At 49.4% G+C, this 23,406-nt stretch overlaps 1 protein-coding gene across 1 annotated transcript; it reads right to left on the bottom strand.

Annotated features, from left to right (window-relative positions):
• Positions 1-13,925: 13,925 nt before the first annotated feature.
• Positions 13,926-19,402, bottom strand: SPON2 (spondin 2; the record flags this gene model as incomplete). The annotated part of the gene is made up of 6 exons (XM_080919707.1): positions 19,211-19,402; positions 18,525-18,744; positions 17,927-18,150; positions 17,662-17,853; positions 16,973-17,147; positions 13,926-14,110 (listed from the first exon to the last, which is right to left on the bottom strand). Exons 2-6 carry the CDS (start codon positions 18,739-18,741, stop codon positions 13,926-13,928), a joined length of 993 nt encoding a protein of 330 aa, XP_080775833.1. The 5' UTR covers positions 18,742-18,744; positions 19,211-19,402.
• Positions 19,403-23,406: the final 4,004 nt, after the last annotated feature.

Below are 23,406 nucleotides of genomic sequence, written 5' to 3'. Positions count from 1 at the left end.
GGAATGTGCGCATAGTTCCTGGCTGGCAGAGAGACAGCCAGGAGAGGGCAGTTAAAATGGGGGTGGAGAGACCGCCTGGGTCAGAGAGTACCTGGGGGTGGTATGGCGTGGTGCCACACTAAAACAGGCCACTGCCTTTTATAATATTTACTGCTATACCCTCTCGGTACTTTGTATGACCGGACAGAAAGTCAGCAGCAGCGACAGGCCCTCTTGACATTTGCAGACCATTGTGTAAGGCAACAGAGAGCAATGTGTTTCTTTTCAGGTGCATATGGGACATTTACACGATTTAGGCAGCAGGTCCCAAAAGGGCAAGAGCCTTCTGCTGAGGCAGTTGGCTGCTCCTGGAGGGGAGCTCATGGTGAATTCGGAAGATCACTTTCCAAACATGACCACCTAGATGTCTGTCATTCTCAGAAACTTCCAGTTAATACTACATCTCTCCTGCTGAGCCTCTTCCAGAACCTTGCTGTGTATGGAATCAGGGTCTCCATTTCTCTATCGCCAAATCCCCCTGTAGCTCAGCCTCTGGCTACCACTCACTGGGATGGTTGGAATGCTGCCAGTCTGTCAGTGCCCACACTTCATTGTTGCAGGACTTGCTCATTTATTTCCATTCCTGCATCTGCACACATGGGGCTGTTCTTGCCAGCATGTCGGTCTCTGTGTCCACATTTTGGGAACAAACAAAGTGTGTGTTCGTCTACATTCTCTGAGGTGCCGGGGAGCAGGAGACATTTTATTCTGCACTTTTCTAATCTCTGGGTTTGTCATAACCCTAGAGCAGTGTCTGGCCATATGGTGGCGGTTCTGTAAATATTTGTGAGTTGAGTGAAAGTGTGCCCTAAACCATGCTCAATGGGGATTTTGAACTGATGGTGCCAGTTTGATTCTCTTGCTAAATGCCAGTCTTCCTGGAATGTTGCGTTATCAGAGTGGAGGGTAATTTCTGCTTGCCTTTGTCTAGATTCCTCTAGCCCTCTGCTCCTCTCCTCTCCTCGGTACAGGGGTAGGTGCCATGCCCTATATGGCCAGCAGGTGTCAGAAGAGAAGCATTGCTTATAGGAGGAGGAAGTTGGTGGGGGTCGAGTGAAAACTCCAGGGACAGAAAGAAACTTCCACACACCATCACCCCTGAGAACTGCGCTTTGTCACGGTGCTCACAACATAGCAAAGGCTTCAAAACACATGGAGTCAAAACCACATTCTCACACTCTCCCTCAGACTCACACTCTTCTGGTCCTTCACACCCTTTCCGTTGAGGCTTCTAGTTGGGCATCCCTGCATGTATTAGTCTCCTCCCCTGTCTTCTATCCACTTGAGTTCCTAGTTTCAGATATTGTTCTTGTTCTTGAAGATCCCAACGGTTCTGATTCTCCATTTTTTTCCACCCATTTTGTCCACCTGTTTTCCTGTCTTATTATCAAGTGCCGCTGTTAGCAATGACACCCGAGGTCCTGTTTAAGGCCCTGTTTTCAGTTCCCTGGGTTATAAACTTAGGAGTGAAATTTCTGGGTCACATGTCAGTTTCTCTCATGTTCCTGCGCTCCTCCCATTACTCTTTAGCTCCTTTTCTTCCCTCTGGGAGCTGTTCCTTGGCAAATCACTGACTCAGGCCCTGCTTCAGAGAGCTCCCCACCCAGGGTGATGCTAGAGGCAGCCAGGCCTCAGACACAGGCCTGAATGGGGTCTGATTGTCCTACAAAATTTGGGCATTGGTGTCTACTTATTATGCAACCTGCCTCCTAGTCTGTAATGAGACTAGTTAAAAGCCAAGGATCCCATCGGAACCCTTTCCAAAGGAACATCAAGGTGTTCTCCATGTCCAGTGGAGTAATCCGTCTTCATGCATGATCACTAGGCTCCCCGACATATCTTCTAGTCTCCTAGTCTTTCTCTGTCACGGGGACTAGTTACCTCATTCATAGAAAGCGAAAGGAAGGATGATATGAGAAAGGGGGCTACAGCGATGGCTTGGGGGTTAGGAGCTCCTGCTTGCCCTTCCAGAGTTTGGTTCCCAGCACCCATATCAGGTAGTTACACCCCAAGCTGCCTGTAACTGCAGGAGGGAACCACACTCATGTGCACAAAGCCTTCCCCATCCTCACGAGAACGTACTCAGAGAATTAAAAGTAATAATAAAATACCTGAAAAATAAAAAGATCTCCAGGGAGCTCACCAGGCCAGAGAAGCAGCAGGCACAGTGTCCCTGCCCTGTTCCCCCTCTCTCCCCTCAGACTAATCATCCAAAATATCTTCACCCTCTTTTCACACGAAACTGTAACTCACTGTCACACTAACAAGGTAAAATACACAGAATGCATCTGTCTTGGGGGTTTCTTATGCTGGCTTGGCTGTGCTGCCCGAATGGATAACTCTTCTACCGCCGATCTCAGCTTCTGTCAGGCAGCACAAGCCAGTACTTCTCAGACATCTCTTCACTCACGGAACAGAGTTGGAGACACACCTGCTTCTCCGCTGGGCTTAGAGAAGGAACCCAGAAGCCAAGTTAGCAAGGCTGGAGACAAAGTTCACGGGGCGGGAGCAAGCCTTGACAGAGCACCCGAGTAGTGAGATATGCCAGGTGCTTTTCCACCCAGGGCCTCTTTGTCCCCTACTAACCAAGGTGGCTCAGAGTCACCAGTTACCAGACAGTCAAAGTGACTTTAAAGTATTTTCTCTGTCTCTAAAGTGGTAGATTTCTCAAGACCCTTGTGGTCCATGTTTATCTAGTACTACTGAAAACAACATATTTTGATGGCTGGCTCAAGGTTGTCTCCTGAACTTTCTAGAAGGATGTATTTCATGAGATTCTATGCACAGCTCATATGTGTTCTTGCTGTGCCTCTGGGGTCTTAGGACATAGTCTCAGGTTATACAGGTTCCAGACCATTTTAAATACGTATTCGCCTTTTACTGGTAACTTCAAAATTAAAATAGGAGCCTATCTGTGATCACTATGTATATTCATGTATGCACTATGGAAAGCTGAGGCACACCACAGGCTCTGCAGGCTTTTCAGTTCAGTGGAGCAGGGCTTTGTTGACAACAGGTAACACAGGCATGTCTGGCTGACTCCCGTGTTCACACAACAAATGCTCTAAGCCAGATCCTGGAGTTCATAACATGTCGTAAACAACAACAACAACAAAAAAAGCCTTCGGCAAAATGTTTTCATTAAAGAGATTTAAAAAAAAAAACAAATGTTAGGAACTATAGTTATAAAATATCTGAGTACATTGTCTGGCAGCTCCAGAAATGGGGTGGTTGTTAAAGATAAGAAGCTTGGTTGGGCCTTCGGCGTTCGGCCTGTGGAGAGCCAGGACACAGTGAGCTTTGCGAGTCTCATCAGTACCCGTACCTGCATATTGCTGCTGTTGCCTTCTGTTCTGTCTTTGCATGTGTGCTTCAGAGACTGAAGGCAAGGGGGCCGAGGCTAGCTTGAGCCTGAGAAGACCCAGCCATAGTGAAAGAGCAGCTATAGGACAAACACATGGAGACCTCACACACTTGTCAGAGCACTGTGATGTCACACTGGCCCCGCCTCCTCACTCCTCATGCACTTGTCAGAGCACTGTGATGTCACACTGGCCCCGCCTCCTCACTCCTCATGCACTTGTCAGAGCACTGTGATGTCACACTGGCCCCGCCTCCTCACTCCTCATGCACTTGTCAGAGCACTGTGATGTCACACTGGCCCCGCCTCCTCACTCCTCATGCACTTGTCAGAGCACTGTGATGTCACACTGGCCCCGCCTCCTCACTCCTCATGCACTTGTCAGAGCACTGTGATGTCACAATGGCCCCTCCTCCTCACTCCTCACACCTGTATCAGAGCAGTGTGACATCACACTGGCCTAGCCTCTTCAACAACTCCAGGGGCCCAGAGACTCTTGTCACAAATGTTGGCAGCAGACAGGGCAATCACTCATCCCTCTTGCTCCTCATGGCTCCTTGACATCCAAGTTGGAAAACTCACTTTCATTACCTGGAAAATGGTCCCCATGCCAGGATTTACCTAGGTGTTACCTGCCCAGAGCACACCGAGCTGACCCTGGCGTCTCCTGTGTGCCAAGCTCATCCTCATAATCCAAAGGAGTTCCTGTTTCACACTATCTCCACTGTTCTTACAAGCACAAAGCAGAGGTAGAGGGGCATGCTGAGTGTTAGGGAGCAGGGCTGAGAGCTGGAGCTATGGTATTGTCCAAGCTTCTTAACCTAAAGCACATCTCCTCCCTCAGTGAGGCACAGGGAACGGGCAGTGCTCTGATTCCCTCCAGTGCCCCATCCCATCATGCTCCGAGCTTGACCCACCTCTGCCCTCTGCCTCCCGGCTTGTTGCATTTATGTAATAGTTTTCGAGCCACATTATTATTCTCGCAAACAGATCACTAAATAATGATCAAGATGAACTGAAAGACTTCAATATTAACCAATAAAAGGTAGAGTATGAAAATACTTAATATATGTGAAGACTCATGTTCCATTTAAGTTCTATTTTCTCCTTGCATTCAAATCAGAAAATCCTATGATTCTGACTGACAGGTTAGAAAGCTTGTAGTCGTTCCTATACGATATTGAAAATACCAAGTGCCTGTGTCTTTCTCAGGAGTGGGGTGAGGCTCACCTGTGTGGAAGTGTGTTTGTATCTGGGAGCACACGGAGATCACTGTGGTGACAGTGTGCTTGGCAAAGTCAGGTTCGGTGAAGCATGCATCTCTCCTGGTGCTTTCCACAGGGGTCATGGACTGCAGGAAACTTGGTGCATGTAGAGTCGGTCAATATGTTCTACAGCAGAGCACTAGTGAGAACTCCCCACATATGTTCTGTGTGCTCAGCCACAATTAACATGCTAAGTGACATCAGAGACTTTCAACTTAAGGGAATCTGACAGCCCAGAAAACAAATCAAGTTTGGGTTCCGGGTATCAAAATAAGGCTTCCTGTTTTATGAATTATATAATTCACCCCGAAGGCAATTTCCATGCCAGTTTTTCAAAACTTGATAACTTACCAGAGGGGAAAAAACCCACATTTAACATTCTACCTACTGGGAGATTAGCATTAGACCGGGTCTCACCCTTCAGTGGGAGAATCCATCTTTCCCACCTGTCATCAGCACGCCACATGGAATGTCTCTGCTCACTCACAATGTAGAAATCAAAAGCAGCTAAGAAGAAAAAGCTAAACCACAGAAGAAATGTCTGCATTCCCATCTCTGGCACTAACCACACTCCTGGTTGTTCTTTCTTGAAATGGGCCAGTTGTAAGGCATTGCTTATGGGATGCTTGCATTTCACTGAGTCATTTTGTCAAATTGATTTTTTGTAAGAAGTGACACATGGTGCCTACACTCGGGCAGATCATTGCTGCAGACCTTGGTGAGCCAGATAGAAAGATATTTGGGCTTCAGGGCCTTTCCTGGTTTCTGTCGGGTCAGTCGGCTGCAGGAAGCCTGAGCTGGGTTCCTATGGTGGAGTCCAGCACTGACCTCTGTGACCAGCCTGAAGGTCCTGGTACAGCAAGAGGTGAGGAGGACAACGGGAGAGTGAGGTGGGGTGTGGTAAGAGGGTGTGGGATGTGCACAGAGGAGGGGGCCGTTGTTTTTGGGATTACAGTGTCTGAGAAACTTGGCAGCCTGGCATATCTCCCAGGGATCCTTACAGCCACCAGGGCTACATAGGCTAGGCTAGATTCGAATTCATAGAGATCTGCCTACCTCCTCCTCCAGGGTTCTACCATGTCTGGATTTTAACCAAGGCCTTGTCTCAAGAAGACTCAATACAGTGAGTGAGAGGCGCTCAGAGATCCAGCATGGTGATAGGCTTTTTCCCATGCCTGACAGCCTTGGGCAGGAGCTGACAGACTGGCAGGTCTTTTCAGTGGCAGCTAGACTGCCCTCAACATGGCTGAGCTGCTTGGGACACTGAAGTTGCTGCCCAACCACAGCCCCCAGCAACTACAGAAGACCACTGTAGCGAGGACACACTTTCCTGTTCTGCCCCGGTACTGAAACATTAGGTATCTCCAGAATGGCCTTCTCGTGCCTACTTTTACTGTTATCATTGGTAGACTGGGATGAGATGGGGTGGTGTCACTTGGAGGTGGCACTAATCAAGATGGCAGCTGTCGGAGACGTGGTGCCTGGTGCCACCGGCGTAATGACAATAAGCAACCATAGCAATTGAATAGCAAGTAGAGAGTTCTGGAGAGCCGATGGAGAAAACAGCAGTCAGAGACAGGAGAGACAGTAAGAGATGACAGTCCAGTGGGAAGAGAGCAATGGCTGAAGAAAGAAGGCTGTAGAGAGCTAGAAAAGAGAAACTAGAGGCCCTGCTAGCTAGAAGGGGCCCAGCCTCAAGGCCAAGTTTCTCAAACACTCTAGTTCCAAAAGTTCTAATGTCAACTGCTGCCAAGGATGGAAGGTCCTGATGGTTTAGGACTAAGAATTGCACCATTAGTTCCTCAGAAGTTTTAACACTAAATGATGTAGGTCTCAGGGTCCTAAAACTGGAGACCCACTGCCCAATACTGCCTCCTGCTTGTTACAGTAGCTGACAAGTTGAAGTGGAACCACTTTAACCAGAAGTGTATTGTTTGTGATTAAAGGAACAGAGACAGGCAGGTAAATCAATGGAATAGAACTGAAGACTCAGAATTAAACCCACTCACCTACTGTCACCTGATCTTTGACAAAGAAGCCAAAACCATCCAGTGAAAACAAGAGACATCACATTCAACAAATGGTGCTGGCTCAAGTGGCAGTCAGCATGAAGAATGAAAACGGATCTATTCTTATCACCTTGTATAAAGCTCAAGTCCAAGTGGATCAAGGACCTCTACATAAAAACCGATATACTGAATCTAATAGAAGAGAAAGTGGGAAAGAGCTTTGAACTCATTGGCACAGGGGAAATTTTCTTGAACAGAACATCAATGGCCCAGGCTCTAAGATCAACTATAAACAAACGGGATCTCATAAAATTGAAAAGCTTCTGTAAAGCTAAGGACACTGTCATCAGGACAAAACAGCAACCTACAGATTGTGGAAAGATCTTTACCAATCCTACATCTGATAGAGGGCTAATACTCAATATATACAAAGAATTCAAGAAGTTAGACTTCAGAGAACCAGATAACCCTATTAAAAAATAAGTTACAGAGCTAAACAAAGAATTTTCAACTGAGGAGTCTCGAATGGCCAAGAAGCACCTAAAGAAATGCTCAACATCCTTAGTCATTCAGGGAAATGCAAATCAAATGATCCTGAGATGCTACCTCACACCGGTCAGAATGGCTAAAATCAAAAACTCAGGTGACAGCAGATGCTGGTGAGGATATAGAGAAAGAGTAACACTTCTCCATTATTGGTAGGATTGGAAGCTGGTACAACCATTCTGGAAATCAGTCTGGTGGTTTCTCAGAAAATTGGACATAGTACTTTGGATCCAGCTATTCCACTCTTGGGCATATACCCAAAAGAAATCCCAACATATAACAAGGACACATGCTTTACTATGTTCATAGCAGCCTTATTTATAATAGTCAGAAGCTGGAAACATCCCAGATGTCCTTCAACAGAGGAATGGATACAGAAAATGTAATACATATACACAATGGAGTACTACTCAACTATTAAAACAATGACTTCATGAAATTCACAAGCAAATGGATGGAACTAGAAAATATCATCCTGAGTGAGGTAACACAGTCACAAAAGAACACTCATGGTATGTACTTGCTGATAAGTGGATATTAGGAAAAAAGCTCGAAAGACCCATGATACAACTTACATACCATATGGAGCTCAAAAAGGAAGACCAGAGTGTGAATGCTTCAGTCCTACCTAGAAGGGGGAACAAAATAATTATGGGAGGTATAGGGAGGGAGGAACTTTGGTGGGGGGGGGAGAGGGACAGGATCAGGTGTGGGAGGAGACGTACAGAGGGTCAGGAAATTGAACAGAGGTGTGTAGCAGTGGGGGATGGGGGACTGGGAGTAGCCACCAGAAAGTCCCAGATACCAGGAAAGCAAGAGGCTCTAAACAAAGGAGAGCAAGAACCTGTAGAGACCTTATCCAGAAGTTAGGCATGGGCCTCAGTTAAAGGATGCCACCCATCTCAAAAATATTAACCCAGAATTTTCCTGTCTAAAGGAAATACAGGGACAAAGCGTGGAACAGAGACTGAAGGAAAGGTCATCCAGAGACTGTCCCACCTGGACATCCATCCCATATGCAGCCACCAAACCCAGACAGTATTGCTGTCACCAAGAAGTGTATGCTGACAGGAGCCTGACATGGATGTCTCCTGAGAGGCTCTGCCAGAGCCTGACCAATACAGATGTGGATGCTCATAGTCAACTATGGGACTGAACACTGGGATCCCAATGGAGGAGTTAGGGGAAGGACCGAAGGAGCTGAAGGGGTCTTCAACCCCATAGGAAGAACAACAAAATCAACCAACCAGAGCCCCCAGAGCTCCCAAGGACTAAACCACCATCCAAAGAATACACATGGAGGGACCCATGGCTCCTGTACATATGCAGCAGAGGATGGCCTTATCAATGGGAGGAAAGGCCCCTGGTCTTGTGAAGGCTCAAAGCCTCAGCATAGGGGAAGCTAGGGTGGTGAGGCAGGAGTGGGTGGGTGGGGGAGCACCCTCATAGAAGAAGGGGGGAAGAAGGATGGGATAGGCAGTTTGCAGAGGGGAAACCAGAAAGAAGTGTAACATTTGAAATGTAAATAAGTAAAATAACCAATTAAAAAAAAAAAAAACCCAGAGCAATAAGCCTTTACCTTGAGCACACAGACCCTACTAGGCTAGAGTGAAGACCCCTAACTCTCCAGACTCAGAACTGTAAGCCTCGGGATGTGCCAACCAAGTCTCTAGGTGCTGTAAGCCTCGGGATGTGCCAACCAAGTCGCTAGGTGCTGTAAGCCTCGGGATGTGCCAACCAAGTCTCTAGGTGCTGTAAGCCTCGGGATGTGCCAACCAAGTCTCTAGGTGCTGTAAGCCTCGGGATGTGCCAACCAAGTCGCTAGGTGCTAGGCACTGAGAACGGGAGCCGGCCGGCACCGCCGCGCATGCTTTACATTTAGGTGGAACTTGAGGACCTCACCTGGGTCGCTGGGAGTCTGAGCTGGAAGGCACAGCTGACTGAACTGTATAGACCTGGTGTTGATCTCCTTCATTTTGTGCACTCTCATTTTTTGTTTTGCAGGGACGAGGATTGAACCCAATACCTCTCATGTCTGTGCTTCTCCACTGAGCTGGAACCTAGTTCCAAGCACATACTCTTTTTTAGTGGAGATTATAGCGTGTTAAGGATGCTTGATTATGAGATTTCAAGCTCCTTCTCCAGCACCATGTCTGCCTGGATGCTGTCATGCTTCCCACCATGACCACAATGGACTAAACCTCTGAAACTGTAAGTCAGCCCCAATTAAGTGATGTCCTTTGTAAGAGTTACTGTGGTCATGGTGTCTTTTCACAGTGATGAAGCCCTAGCTAAGACATATCACATCACAGGTAAGGAAAAGAAGGCAGAGAAAAATCCAGGGACTTTCGTTCTACCATCCTGATGGTGGGAGGCATGATGGCAGGCAGGCAGACATAGTGCCGGAGAAGGAGCTGAGAGTTCTACATCTTCATCCGAAGGCAGCTTGAGCCTAAGAGACCTCAAAGCCCTCCCCAGCACTGGCACACTTCTTCCAACAAGGCCACAACTCTAATAGTGCCACTCCTGTGGGCCAGGCATTTAAATGCATGAGTCTATGGGGACCAGACTTATTCAAACCACCACAAGAGGTAATAACAGAGCCTGCTGTATGTGGTGGAGGCAAAGATCGTTCCTGGCATACAGTCCACATGACATTATAGTCAAATACCTTAAAGAGAGCTGTTCTGGTATGCTGTGTTTACATCTCTATCTGTGCTCAGTGATTATTTTTTAAAAATCCCTTTATTACGGAAAATATATATTCACACAGAACTGCAAATCTGTGTAATGAACCCAGTCTTCTTTCATTTCCTCCTCCCTCCTCCTTCTTTTTTCCCTGGAGGATGTTAAAACAAATTCCAGGTTAGAAACTATTTTCCACCCATCAGTATATTAATATTCACCTCTTTTTTTAACATTTGTGTATGCATGAGTATGTGTGTGAGTGTGTGTGTGTATATGAGTGTGTGTGTGTGTGTGTGAGTGCATGCGAGTCTGTGTGTGTTCGAGAGTGTGTGTATATGAGTGTGTATGTGTGTGTGTGACTGTGTGAGTGTGTGTGTGTGTGTGTGTGTGTGTGTGTGTGTGTGTATGTTAGGGTTTTATTGCTGTGAACAGACACCATGATCAAGGCAACTCTTATACAGGCAACATTTAACTGGCACTGACTCACAGGACCGAGGTTCTGCCCATTATTATCAAGGCGGGAGCATAGCAGCTTCCAGACAGACAGGGTACTGGAGAAGGAGCTGAGGGTTCTGCATCCTGATCCAACTGCAGCCAGGAGAGACTGTCTTAACAGGCAGCTAGGAAGAGGGTCTCAAAGCCCACCCCCACAGTGACACAATTCCTCCAACAAAGTCACACTTACTCCAACGAGGCCACACCTCCTAATAGTGCCACTTTCTAAGGCAAGCGTATCCAAACCATCACAGTGTGTGCTGCTCTCTGGCGGCATTCCAGCGATGCCACCCACACCCTGCCACCACTCCACTGTTCACCCTTCCCAGCAACTCCACATTCCCCTTGCAGTGCCATAGCTGTCTTCCTGTCCGTCACTGCTGTTGGCAGAGGAAGCACAGCAGAGCCACCGTCCGTGACGCCCTTTATCCCGTGTGTGGGCTTCCTGGGTTGTGCAGCCACCCAACACACAATGTTAAGTGACCAGTGGACTGAGCAGACATCAACACAAATACCAGGTCACCTTATTTGGCCCACATGCCTTCAACCACCCTGTGTTGTTCAGGGCCTGACAGCGTCACAGACCCTCTCTAGGACCTAAGCCTTTCCCTTCAGGGGGCTGACTGGAATGGGGTCACTTATTCAGATACCTCAGGAAGGCAGGCCACACACTGATTGATGTTGTCAGTGTGTGTCTCTTGAACTACTTCCGCAGAATTCTCATTGACCTTCCTACGTGAGCCTGGGTGTCTCTCTGCCCACTCCTGCCATCCCTGCTCGCAGCTCTCACACCAGAACTTTCTTGTAGCCTCATCCAGCAACATGTCTCATAAGGAAAAGGAGGCAGATGTGGCCCAGCAGGGTCTCCACCAGACTCAGTGTTCTGATGTTGAAGTCTCCATAACAGCTTGTGATCTTGTGGGTCTGGTCTCACAATCATTATAATTTGGTTGGAGCACTGAGCCCATCTATTTGGGGTTAAACACACCACAATGCTACCTCTCTGGTCTTCTTTTCAGTTCTGAACCCCTGGTGCAATACACCCTACTGATATCCTGGGACAGACTGTTCCGTCTCTAGGGTCTCCTGGGTCTGAGCTTGTGGTTTGCCAATGCCAATGTTGATAGCATGAGACCTGGTGTTCTCTGTGTGTGTTGTGCTGGTGACCATGTGTTCCTGGGGGGAAATTCCAGTAAAGCCTCCAGGAAGTCATTGTTCCTTACTCCAAAGTTCCTCTGGTGTTACCCTCCAGGGAACTTTAGAAAAAAATGCCTCCTCTCTCTCTCTCTCTCTCTCTCTCTCTCTCTCTCTCTCTCTCTCTCTCTCTCTTTCTCTCTCTCTCTTTCTCCCTCTTCCTTCCTTCCTTCCTCTCTTTCTTTCTTTATTCCTTCCTTCCCTCCTTTCTGTCTGTCTTTTTTTTTTAATTTCAAACAAGGTCTTATTCTAACCCCACTATGTAGCCCAGACTATCCTCAAACTCATGGCAGTCCTCCTGTCTCGCCTCATAAATGCTTAGAGAAAGCTTTTAAGCAAGGTTTCTCAAACCCTCCATGACAACCTCCAGACTGGTGACCCTGTGATCGTGGTTTGTGTCTGAAATTTTCCAATGACAGTAAGGTGCCTATGGTTGAAAGTGGGCCTGGCATCTGACTCTGGAACCATCTGGGGTAAAGGTCTCAGCCAGTCAGAAGAGAAGTCCACCAGGGTCCTCTTGAAGCAAGAACAAGTTCTTCACATCCGAGCTGATGGTACAGGGCTAGGAGGATATCCCCGGAATGCTGCCCAGCCTGGGGTAAGATGCTAGAGTGACTTCGGAATCTACTGGGGAGGAGGAGGTCTGGGCAGTCCTGACACATGAGCAAGGCCCTGGCAAATCAAAGTGAGCCCTCAAGGCTGTTGCAGTTTGCATCTGGAGTGTCTACAAAGCCCATGTATTGAGGCTGGTTCCCTGGAGTGGCTGTGAGAGAATGAAGCCTGTGAGAAACAGGGCCTCTCAGGAGTCCTTACATCATTGGGGAGCATCCATGAAGGGGTAAAAAGACCTCACTCCTTTCCTCTTTCATGTCAGCCATGAGGCAGGCGGCTTTGGTCTCTTGTGCCCTCCTTGCCGTGATATTCTGTCTCATCTTGGGCCCTAAACAGTAGGTCTGCAGGACCATGAACAGAAATGTTCAAAACAGAGACAAACAGACCTTTCCTCTCTATAAGTTGGCTGTCTCTGATGTTTTGTCACAAAGATAGAAAGCTGACGCTGGGTGGGAGGATATTTGAGGTTAGGGTCCCCAAGAGGAATTCACCCATTCATGGCCAGAAAAGCTGTTTCTCAATGGGCAAGAACAGAGCAAGAACCTCTGTAGCCATGACAGATTGGGTGCTGCTCTGAACAAACATCCATGTCTGCTGTCTTTGTGAGGCAGAGTCTGGAATGAGTGAGGACTGCTTTCATGCTGCTCTGCCTGTGGTACCTGAATCCTCAGCACAGTACCAGGAGTCTGCCTCCTCAGCACCTGCCCCCACTCTGCAGCCACAGCATTCCTGCAGGTTCCTGTGAATGTGCTGTGACATCACTGTGAATGTTGCATGACATCACTGTGAATATGTCATGACATCACTGTGAATGTTCCATGACATCATTGTAAATATGTCATGACATCACTGTGAATGATCCATGACATCACTGTGAATATGTCATGACATCACTGTAAATGTGCCATGACATCACTGTGAATATATTATGACATCACTGTGAATGTGTCATAACATCACTGTAAATGTGCCATGACATTGCTGCAGGTTCCTGTGAATATGTCATGATGTCACTGCAGGTATCTGTGAGTACCATGACATCACTGTGAATGCGCCATGACATCACTGTAAATGTGCCATGACATCACTGCAGGTTCCTGTGAATGTGTGATCCCTACTTATATATACCCACAGAGGCTCCACAGTGTCCACGGACAATTGGAGGACACCCTCTGACATTTTTCAGGAACACATCCTTTATTAGAATGCAAAGGGATCAGCAACACAAAAGCTCCGTGTTTCCGAAACTGCCCCTCTTCGTTTGCTCCTCTTGTCGTCACCCCCATGTGAGCACAAGAGTGGTGTGAAAGTTGACTCCTTGGCCTCCAGAAGCAAGTGCAGTGGCAGCAAGTCTGAGGTATCTGACAGCAGTGTGGTTGTGGGGCTCACAGGCTTAGAGCATCCTCTCATCTGTTCCTGGCATGCCTGCTCTCTGTATCAAAGGCAGCCTCCCTCCCACCTCAGCAATAAATTACAAGGGAATGTATATTGATCAAACCCACGAGCCTCAGGAATCACACAGTGGGAGAGGTGGTCTGTCTCACCTTCCCCTGAGGGCCTCTGTGTCAAGACCATCCGTCAGCCCAGAAATGACGGGAAACGGTACAAAGCCGACTCTCTCATCCCTGCCTGCATGGGTCCTCTGGAAACACTTTGCGGTCCAGATCTGAGTCCTGGGCTTGAGGGATCCTAAGGGATGACTACTGGAATCTGGGTTTAGACACAGTTGTCTGGGGCACACTCTGCCTCTTCTTCAAGCTCGGGACAGGGAGTCCCATTGTTAGCAGGCTGAACCCGGACATAGCGAGTTCTGCTCTTGGCTCCCAACTTTCCACATGGTCCTCCACACAGTCCCCAGGATGACCACAGGGAAACCTCGCAGTCCAGCGGTGTCTCTGGAACTAGACAAAGCATGGGGGAGACACAATGAGCGTAGTCTATAAGACACTTGGAAAAGGCGGAGCGGACCACCCCCACACGCACATTCATCCTAGGAACCAACTCTGCTCCAAAGTCTAAGAGAAACACTTGCTTTTCTCAGGAACACAGATCGTGACACACGATAGGTATCACCCGTACAGACTCAAATTACAGCCAAATGCCTGGCTGGAATTGTTTCTTTCTAGACATGAGCTTCGAGGGAACTTGTTAGCAGCATGAGCTCTGGAATCAGCTGTGGAGGAGGCGTTGCAGCCATGGGGACCTCTCTAAGGGGAAGTGGCTCTCTGGCCACTGTGACCTTCATAACTGACATTACTGAAATCTACAAATGCCAGGAAATGCTTTGGATTGTGGGACCTTACTTCCCAATGAGGTTCAAACCATTTTCAATAGCATTCCTTTGGATAATGTATCCTTTGCTTCCATAATATTCACAAATTTAAAGGCAATTGGTTTGGAGTTATAACCAAATGACATGATGATTTCCATTTTCTAGCTAAGAATGCAAATGATCCTATATTCAACACATGCTAAAACAACCAGCCAGCCAGCCAGCTAGGGGAGAGCAATCACATACGGGAGGCCAGCAGCCTGATCGCCACCACTGCAGTCATGGGACAGCGTAGCACTAGCAGCAGCCGGGCTAGCAGCTCCCTGGGAACGGGTCCATTTTTTATGAGTCCTGCACTATGCTGATATAATCAGTGCATGAGTCCTTCAGAAACAACTCAGATGTTGGAATTATTCAGAAAGAAATATAAAGAGGTTGGGGGTGCCAGATATAGTACCTGAAATATTCTAGTCGATGAGGTAGGTCACTACTGAAACACCCCTTTCCACAGGAGAAAGGGTGGGACAGGGCCCACAAAGACCCTTTAGAACAATGAACAGACCCACTCCTTGCCCAAGAGTGAGGGTTCCAGGCAGCCAGCCTAGATGAGACAGCTGAGTCCCCATCTGAAAGATGGGGCTAGTAGAGGCCTGAATCATTCCCATCTTCCTGACAATGAAGTAGCAACAGTGGCTGAGGCGTGTCTTGAGCTATAAATGTGTGGGTAGCCCTGGTCTGCAGGGAGAGAGTTCCAAATGGGGCTGATAGATTCTGCATATCCCTGTGAGGAGCAGATCTAGAATACTCCATGGATCGGAAGTGAGAGAGCTGCAGGCATGGGCCTGGTGGGTGCGTCCTAGGGACCATGGGCAAGGTCCCTAGCCTTTACTCTTGGGGACCAAGAGTAGCAAGAGAAGCTCATGGGGCCCTACCTGGTATTTTGCCCATACTCCACTAACAGTCTGGTAGTCGTGAGGACATGTGGGAACCAGGGAGAATACATCAGATGTGAGAAGCCCCAGCTATAGGCAATAGCTTTTCAGGACAGGGAACACCTTGGGACAAAGTATCATATTGTGTGCCTCAGATGTATTAGTGGCTCCTATGCCATCCAGTGACACTGTGGGTAGAATTCGTGAGAGTTCCCTGTCACTGGAGATGTGGTCCCCTGCATGTCTTGCATACTACCTTCCCAGACTGAATAGGTGGCTGGCTGCCCCAAGGGTGAGAGGCACACGGCACCTCTCCAGTGGCCTGTCAGCAAGTGGCTCTTCCCACAAGACTGTATGTGCCATGTCTGCCCAGGTGATTACAGGACTGTCCATCTAGAAAGTGGGTGGGAGAAGCACATATCAAATGCCCAGCGAGCTCATCTTCCTGCCTACTCCGACCTTGCCTATGAGTCAAGGCAGAGATCCTCCTAGGCAGTCAGGAAAATAAACTGACCGCTGAGCCCCCTTCAGTTCTTCCCAATGGGAGAAATGGCTCTGAAACTTGGCAGGTCTCAGCTGATTCTAGTTCCTTAAGAAAATGAGGTGTGGCTGATGGAAGGGGTTCTTGCCCATACTGAGTCCTGCCAACCAATGGGAGGCACACTCTACCCTTGCAGTAGTAAGGACTGGGAAAACAGCCTCAAATGGTCCATTTATTCTCTGCGCCCTCACGCAAGGGCTGCTGGGTATCTGACTGGCTGGAGACTGCAGTGAGGGAACGATGATTCCTATCCTCAGTGCTCAGCTCCCTCAGCTCCCTGAGGGACTAATGCCCATGGTACCCACTAACAGACTCTCAAATTGTTCATGGAAAGATAAGAACTCTGAACTGGCTATGGTGACTTGGGAACTTACACTGGGCACGGCCAGGCAGGACCCAAGGCCCCATGGGAGTGTAATGAGTGTGATGTTTCCATCCATAGCCTCTGCTCAGCCACTGGGGGCACAACTGGGACCTAACTCGGTGAATTTACACATCAGTCTCCATTGGCTGTGGCATGCATGTCACTGGTGCCTCTTACCTATACGTGGGGTCGTTTCCCCTGGTTCATGGTGCTTCAACAGCAGATATTGTCAAGGTTTTATCTAGAGTATTTGAACTCACCAAAACCCAAACCTTTAAAAAAAATTAGTACCATCTCCTAAGGAGTGATAAGAATTCCCCTTTGAAATTACTCAGGTTCAAGTTTCCTGTGATTTTAGAGGCCCAGGAAATTCTGTAGATTCTCAGGGACTACGGTTAGACAAGGGCTAGCACAGAAGGAACTCACATGCTGTCCCTTATACAGGCTGGGCTTGAGGACCTAGCATGTGGCCTTAGATGACATACACCCCACAGGATCCAGGGCACACACTCAGCTTAGCTTCTTTCCCGGTTCAGACAGTTGTCGACATGAAGCCATCGCACAGGGCTCCGGCACCTTTCCCCAGCCTGTGCTAGCATCCTGCTCCTCCTAGCCCGTCCACCCCGGGTTATGGATGGGAAACACGGGAATTACCTGAGACGCTGTCACCGATTTCATTGCCTCTGCTGGCCAGGTCCAGGGCAGGTGGGGCAAAGGCTCTGGGACTCTGCCGGAGCCGCACGAAAGTCACTTTGGCAATGGGAGGCAAGGACTTGAGGCGTGGGTAGTAGAAGGAGTTCGCAGGGTGGCTGGGTGATGAGGCTGTTATCTGGATGGAGGAGGGGGAGAGCTGGAGCCGGCACAGGGGATTGCCAGGAGTTGGGAGCTGGCACGGAGCTTTGGGAAGCCCACTTTCAAGTACATGTTTGGCCGTGTGACAACTTGGGTGTCCTCTGAGTGACCCTCAAGCCCAGCGGAGCTGGAGGTGCCCACATGGCCTTTCCCCAAGACTGAGGAATTCCTCCTGTCACTGCAGCTCAGCGGAGATACTTGTCTCTAGAACTCCTGCTTATACACAGGCAGGCCTACACATGCCTCCTCACTGGAAAGGAAGGGCCACGACAGGCCCCTGCGATTGCCAGATCCCAAGCAGGACAGCATTCCACCCTTAGCCTGAAGGCACCAGAAGCAGGACTATTCTCTGAAGAGCATCCATGGGCTGGAGTGTCCAGAGGTCCACCAAAGCCTTTGCCCTGTCCAGGCCAGCCACCTTCTCTGTCCCACCCACCTCAGAGACAAGAGCTCCCTGTGCAATGGGGAGTGGCTGCAGACCACTTACTTACCTCAGTCACTGTGTCTTGTGGGATGGTTGCAAAGTTGGGGGAGGAGAAGGTGAAACCACTGTCTGTTCCCGCATCGTGCGGGTAAAGATCGAGGACCACCTGCTCCTTCCAGCGGCCTCCCTCGCACAGGTCCAGACTGTCAATGCCCACAAACCAGTCGGGGCTGGGGACAATGCGTACCACGAAGGACACCTGCATGGGACCAGAAGACTTAGCAGCCGCAGCACGCAGGACATACCCTCTTCCCGGGCTAGCCACGGCTTACCAGCGAGTGCCTAGGGTGCACCTCCAACTCTGCAGAAGTCTGCCCGGTACCACTGGGGACGGCGGGGGCTGAGAATACCGCATGCACGCTCTGGAGCTTCTCTCCTGCTGCCTCAATCTCTTTCATCAGCGCCCAGGCCTCGCCGCGCTCAGCAAAGTCCCTCAGCCCATTGCTAACGTACTCATTCTTTCGCCACATGCTGTAGTCAGAGCTGTGCGCTGCCCCTGTACAAAGGCCTGACTGTGTGAGGAGCCAGCAGGATGGATAGCGCCCTGGCTATAGATTTTAATCCCACGTGGCTGTCCCCAGTGGACACATGTCCCTTTCCCCCCAAATATCAGCTCCCTGACTGAATGATAAAGAGCCACATCCACTCCTAACGCAGAGAGACTGTAACATCCTTTAGACTTATGTTGCTAAGACACCCGGTGGGGTGGCTGGTGCCCCATGTCACTCTGCCCTCCAACAGCCAATAGGTATTTAGCAAGTGTCGTGTGTGTTGAAAGTCTCTTAGATGAGAATGAGTTGTGTTGTGTGCTGTGAAGCCAACAGGTACTGTAGCCTCCTGGACGGGAAGAAGGAGGAAAGGTGCCCTTACCCAGCAGAGAGGACCACTGTGCAGGGGGTCGGAACAGAGGATACTGCTTGGGAAACGCTGTCTGGCTCCACTTGCCAACAAAAGTGATGCTGTATCTAGCCAGCGGCCGGGCTGTACAGACAGAGTCTCCCCCCAGCGGCTGACCTGTGATGGAACCTAGCATGGCCAGGAGGAAGACCCAAAGAGTTCTGCCCAGGGAAAAACTGGCGTTTTCCATCACCTATGGCAGAGGGAGAGAAGTGTTGGCACCTTTAGTCCCAGGGCCCCTGCCCACCAGCCCCAGAAGAGATGCCTACAAACATACCACTTGGTCCCCCAAAATGTCCTGCAAGAGTTTCCCAGATGCCATTCAGGGAAAAGAAGGTACCAGGTTACAGATTTACTGCCTGCCTTCAAGAATCTTAGTGTAACTTGCAGACTACAGCCCCCAGGGACCATAGCCCAAGGGACAAAATAACCTCATTGGCCGGGTGCAGCCCAAGAAGAACCACACACCTCCTAGCCGCTCTCACTGTGGCTCCACTACTGTGAAGTGTGCCTTGCTTGTACACTTCACGGACTAGCTGTACGTGTGGCTAGATTAGCAAAGCTGAGGTTGTACCCAGCGCCCAGGGTAGTCTCTAGAGTGTTACAGATTTCTGGTCCAGAAGCCCCAGGCCCTATTGGGAGGTGAACACCGCACTCACCTGGCAAGAGCGTCAGGGGCAGGCTGCTGGGCTGTCAGCTGCAGGACCCGTCCCAGAGCTCCGAGATCCTATTTATGCCTCTGGCCAGCAGATAGGTCCCAGTTGTTCCTGACTTCTGCCTCAGTGCCTGGTCCCAGAAAATGTCAGAAGGGGCCTGAGACAAGGAAGCAAGAGGCTTTTCTGCTGCAGGGGCTTCTCTCCTCAACCTCACAAGTTCTGACTGCTGTGACCTGCTCCAGGCTGAGCTCACTCTCCGCCCCCTCGGGCTAACTGCTGCCCTGCCGCACCCCTTTCTTTGTCTTTCCCTCTCCCTTCCCTCTTTCTCCGCCCTCCTCCCTCCTCTAACAAGCTGTCTCTGCTTGGTGCTGCAAGGGGCTCTCTGTTGAGAGATAGGAGTCTGGGGCCAGAGACCACATTGGTGCCCTGTCTAAAGTTTGCCACACATGTGGCCAGGACGTGGCCCACATTCTCCACTTGACAAGTGTGCATGTGTGTATGTTGGGGTGCTGAGGAGCCCCAGGTCTACCAGCTCATCTGTGATAATAGGCTTTGGGGCTCTGGGTTTCAGACAGCCAGACACCTCTCTCTCATAGGGGTTTGAGCTAAACAACTGTGAGGTCTCACTTGGCCAGCCAAAGGAAGTCAGCTCAGGGGGGTTCAAGCTGCTCTTGGTGCACTTCTCCCAGACTTCCAGGCCACTGTTCTTCCTTTGGACTGGGTACTAGATTCTGATGTTTACTGCAGCTTAGTGTCAGAGAAATACTTTCAAAAGTGCCGTGGAAGCCGAAGAACGGAGTAGAAAGAAGAGTGGGGACGTCACACGCAGCCCCTGCCAGGTCCCCACATACCAAAACATCCAGAGAGCTGCTCCAAGACACATTCTGGAAGAAGTTAATGTCTCCCTGTCAGACAGACAGTGAGAGAGAATAAATAGAATCCACGAGGCTCAAATGCAAACAAAGCAAATGACTTCACCCTCATTTCAAACAAATAAGGCAGCCACAGAGCAGCAACTGTGGACATAGCATTTAGGCACCAGGCCTAGAGGCCAAAGACAGACAGCCCCAGAACTTCTCAGGCTGCTGGTGAAAGTCACCAAGAAGCCTAAAGCTTCTAGCTGGGTGGGTTCTAGTTATCTGTGTGTAAGTCACTTAAAATAAGCAAGCTAGCATATGTTAACAGAGGCTGCTCGATGGCTTAAGCTGAGCCACTATAGGTCACACATTGAGTAGAGATATGACATGGTTCGTCAGCAGCACATATTCTCATCCCGTCTGGCCAGAGAGGCGATAGCTGGACCACTCTATCTAGGACAGCTCATCCAACTGATGCAGAATGAATCCATGGAGACAATTAAGCCTGAGTAGACATTAGAGGACTTTCTTCCCCTTTTCAGATAAAGGTGTCCTAAGGCAGCTTGGAAAATCCCACTGTCCCCCAACAGACAGCAAGCATAGACAGATGCTCTTATGAAATGGACTTGACCTTGTGGAGCCTGAAGGATCTTTGCCACTCCACACAAATGTCGGCCTCTTTCCCCCTAACTTGCCTTGTGCTCTGGGACTAGCATGCTTGTCACAGGATCCAAGTTTCTCACCGCTGACAGGAGTTCCAGAGCTTCAGGAATAGGATGCTCACAGTGTTGCTGGGGAGGAGATGCAGGGTCCAGTGCTGATTGTGCTGTGTGTGGGGTGGGGGGAGGTCCTTAGAGCAGTCACAGATCTGTACCTAGAGCTAGCCCGGCCAGTCTCCACCTACCAGAGCTTAGGATCCTAGGAAGAGAAACTAAATGACTCCTGCCCATCCAGGAGTCACTGTGAGCAACTTCAGTCCTGCTCCTGCCCCGTGCCCAACGAAGACCCTAAGGCTCACTCCATCCCACAGGACAAGGACAAGTCAACAGCCCCAGCCCAGGGCATAAGGAAGCTTCTCTCTCAGCCTCAAGCCCGTGAAGTCTTTGTGACTTGAGTATCCATTGCTTTGGCAATAAGAATAAACCAAAGCCAGCCACTTCCAAGCAGAGTTGCAGCTGCCAAGTCAGGGCTGCCCCAGGAGGGCTGGGCAGAAGGATAGCCAGGCAAGAAATTCCTTTGGTGGTGGCAGTGTCTCCTAAAAATGGAAATCCCTGAGAATTTCCATGGACATGATGGGACATGGGGAGGACTTTGCCATGGTGTAACAATGGTTCTTTCAGGACCTACACCCCTCCTTAGGTGTGGCACAGGCCCCAGGCCTGACCTGGGCAGAGACATGATCCCAAGCCTCATCTGCTGAGTCAACCTTGAGATCCCCACCCATAGAATGGCTGTTTCCTTAAGGGCACACAGGATTCAGGCATGCCTGGCTGCCAAGGGCCCGGCTGTGAATTAAAAACTCATCTTCAGATCCCATACATGCCAGGTCCCACAGATTCACACTCCACCGCTCACTGGCTCCAGCCTGGTTCTGTGATGCATGTTCTCTATACAAATGCTTTCTAGAGGCTGCATCCACCCTTGGGCAATATTCCCAGAATGGGACCATCAGACTGGCTCTCTCCTGAGCTCCCCCTTCCCCCTTCTACTGGGCACTGAACATTTCCAGCCCTGGGCCTTTGCGTGTAGTCCCACTACCTAAAGAGAGAGTTCTTCTAAGCTGGCTTTAGATCTCAGAAAAAGTTCTGTAGCCATCCCAACCCAGAAGAGCATCTGCTCACCCACACACTTTACTTTTCCCCTCCTGCAGAGAGGGGAATCCATCCCAGCCTTGTAAGCAGCCTGCATTTTGCTGCAGGATGTTACATGCTCACAGAGGCATTGCAGGAGGCGTGAGTAGGCTGAAGACAGACTCTGGACTGAGCTTCTGGGCACAACTTCTAGAGCTATGCAGTTAGCTGGGCTGCAAAGTTGGCCGCTGGCCCAACCAGCTCGGGTATTTGTCCCACAGGGCATTGCTGCCTTCCTCCCTCCTCTTCTCCCTCCCTCTTTTTCAGTCTCCCATGTCACTATTTGGGGTCAGATTTCAAATAGCACCTCTGACTCAGGGCCTGAGCTCTACCCAGCGAGCAAAGTCTTGGGTTCAGCTTCCTGACTTTTGCTTCCTTAGAAAACACCTAGGAAGAAAGTGAGAGCATCCAAGCATGCAGCCCTATTCACAGCCCTTAGTTTCGGAGCTCGTGCAAATGCAGCTGCTCTCCATGCATGAGTGTGAACAATGCAGCTATGCAGGCCATGCCTGGCATGTGACAGATCAGAAGACCTGCCAATGCTGTGTGGCTCTAAGGCAGACTGTCCCTTTCAACGACACAACACCTGGCCTCCTTTAAATGTGAATCTGGGCAGTGAAATGGCTGCAAAGCCTACTGACCCACGCTTAATCCCTAAACCCATGCAAAGGTGAAAAGAGAGGACCATTCCACAAAATTCTTCTCATGAGATTCCCCCCAACAGGAGAAACTCAAAGTGGATCTGGCCTTCTCTAGTAGTAACACTTGCCATAGTGTCTCTTCACATCTGACGTAAGATGCCAGGACCTCAGCAAACATGGAGGAGTAAGAACTCCTGAGAACTCTCTCCATCAAAGCAACAAGGAAGCAGACAAAGATGATTGGACAGGACCGGAACGTGGTGCATAAAGTGATGACATGGTGACATGACCATGCAACGGTGTGATTAAGGGGACGTGGAGGGGGGGCACAGCGAGGAATAGCAGGGTTATAAGTAAGATGAGTAGCTGGGGGTAGGGAAGCCTATGAGCTGGAGAACATTTAGGTAAAGGAGAAGGCAGGCTGCTCGTGGACTTTGAAATGTGTGCCTCGTACTTGTGATACCGAAGGAGCTTGGAAGACAGCATGTGCTTTGGAGCCACAAGTAGCCCTATGTCCTTTCTGCCAAAGGTAAGGAAAATTATTCCTTTGGGTAGATGGGAATCAGTTTCACAAGCTCCTGAGGAATGCTGGCTTTTATCTAACTGCCAAGTCATGTTGAACTCATTTCTGGATATTTGGACTGCCTTTTTGGAGTTTGGGGAATCGGTGTTTACTTTGGACTTGACATTTAGTAGACCAAGGCAGGTGGATCTCTGTGAGTTCTGGGTCAGCCCGTTCCATATATCTAGCTCCAGGCTAGCCAAGACTACATAGTGAGACTGTTTTACAAAAAAAAAAAAAAAAAAAAAAAAAAAAAAAATTTTAAAGAAAGAAATGTCTGGACAAGACT

Source organism: Micromys minutus, assembly GCF_963924665.1.
Source record: "Micromys minutus genome assembly, chromosome: 1".
Lineage (NCBI taxonomy): Eukaryota > Metazoa > Chordata > Mammalia > Rodentia > Muridae > Micromys > Micromys minutus.
The sequence above is the reverse complement of the archived record's forward strand: the minus strand, read 5'-3'. Positions and strand labels throughout refer to the sequence as shown.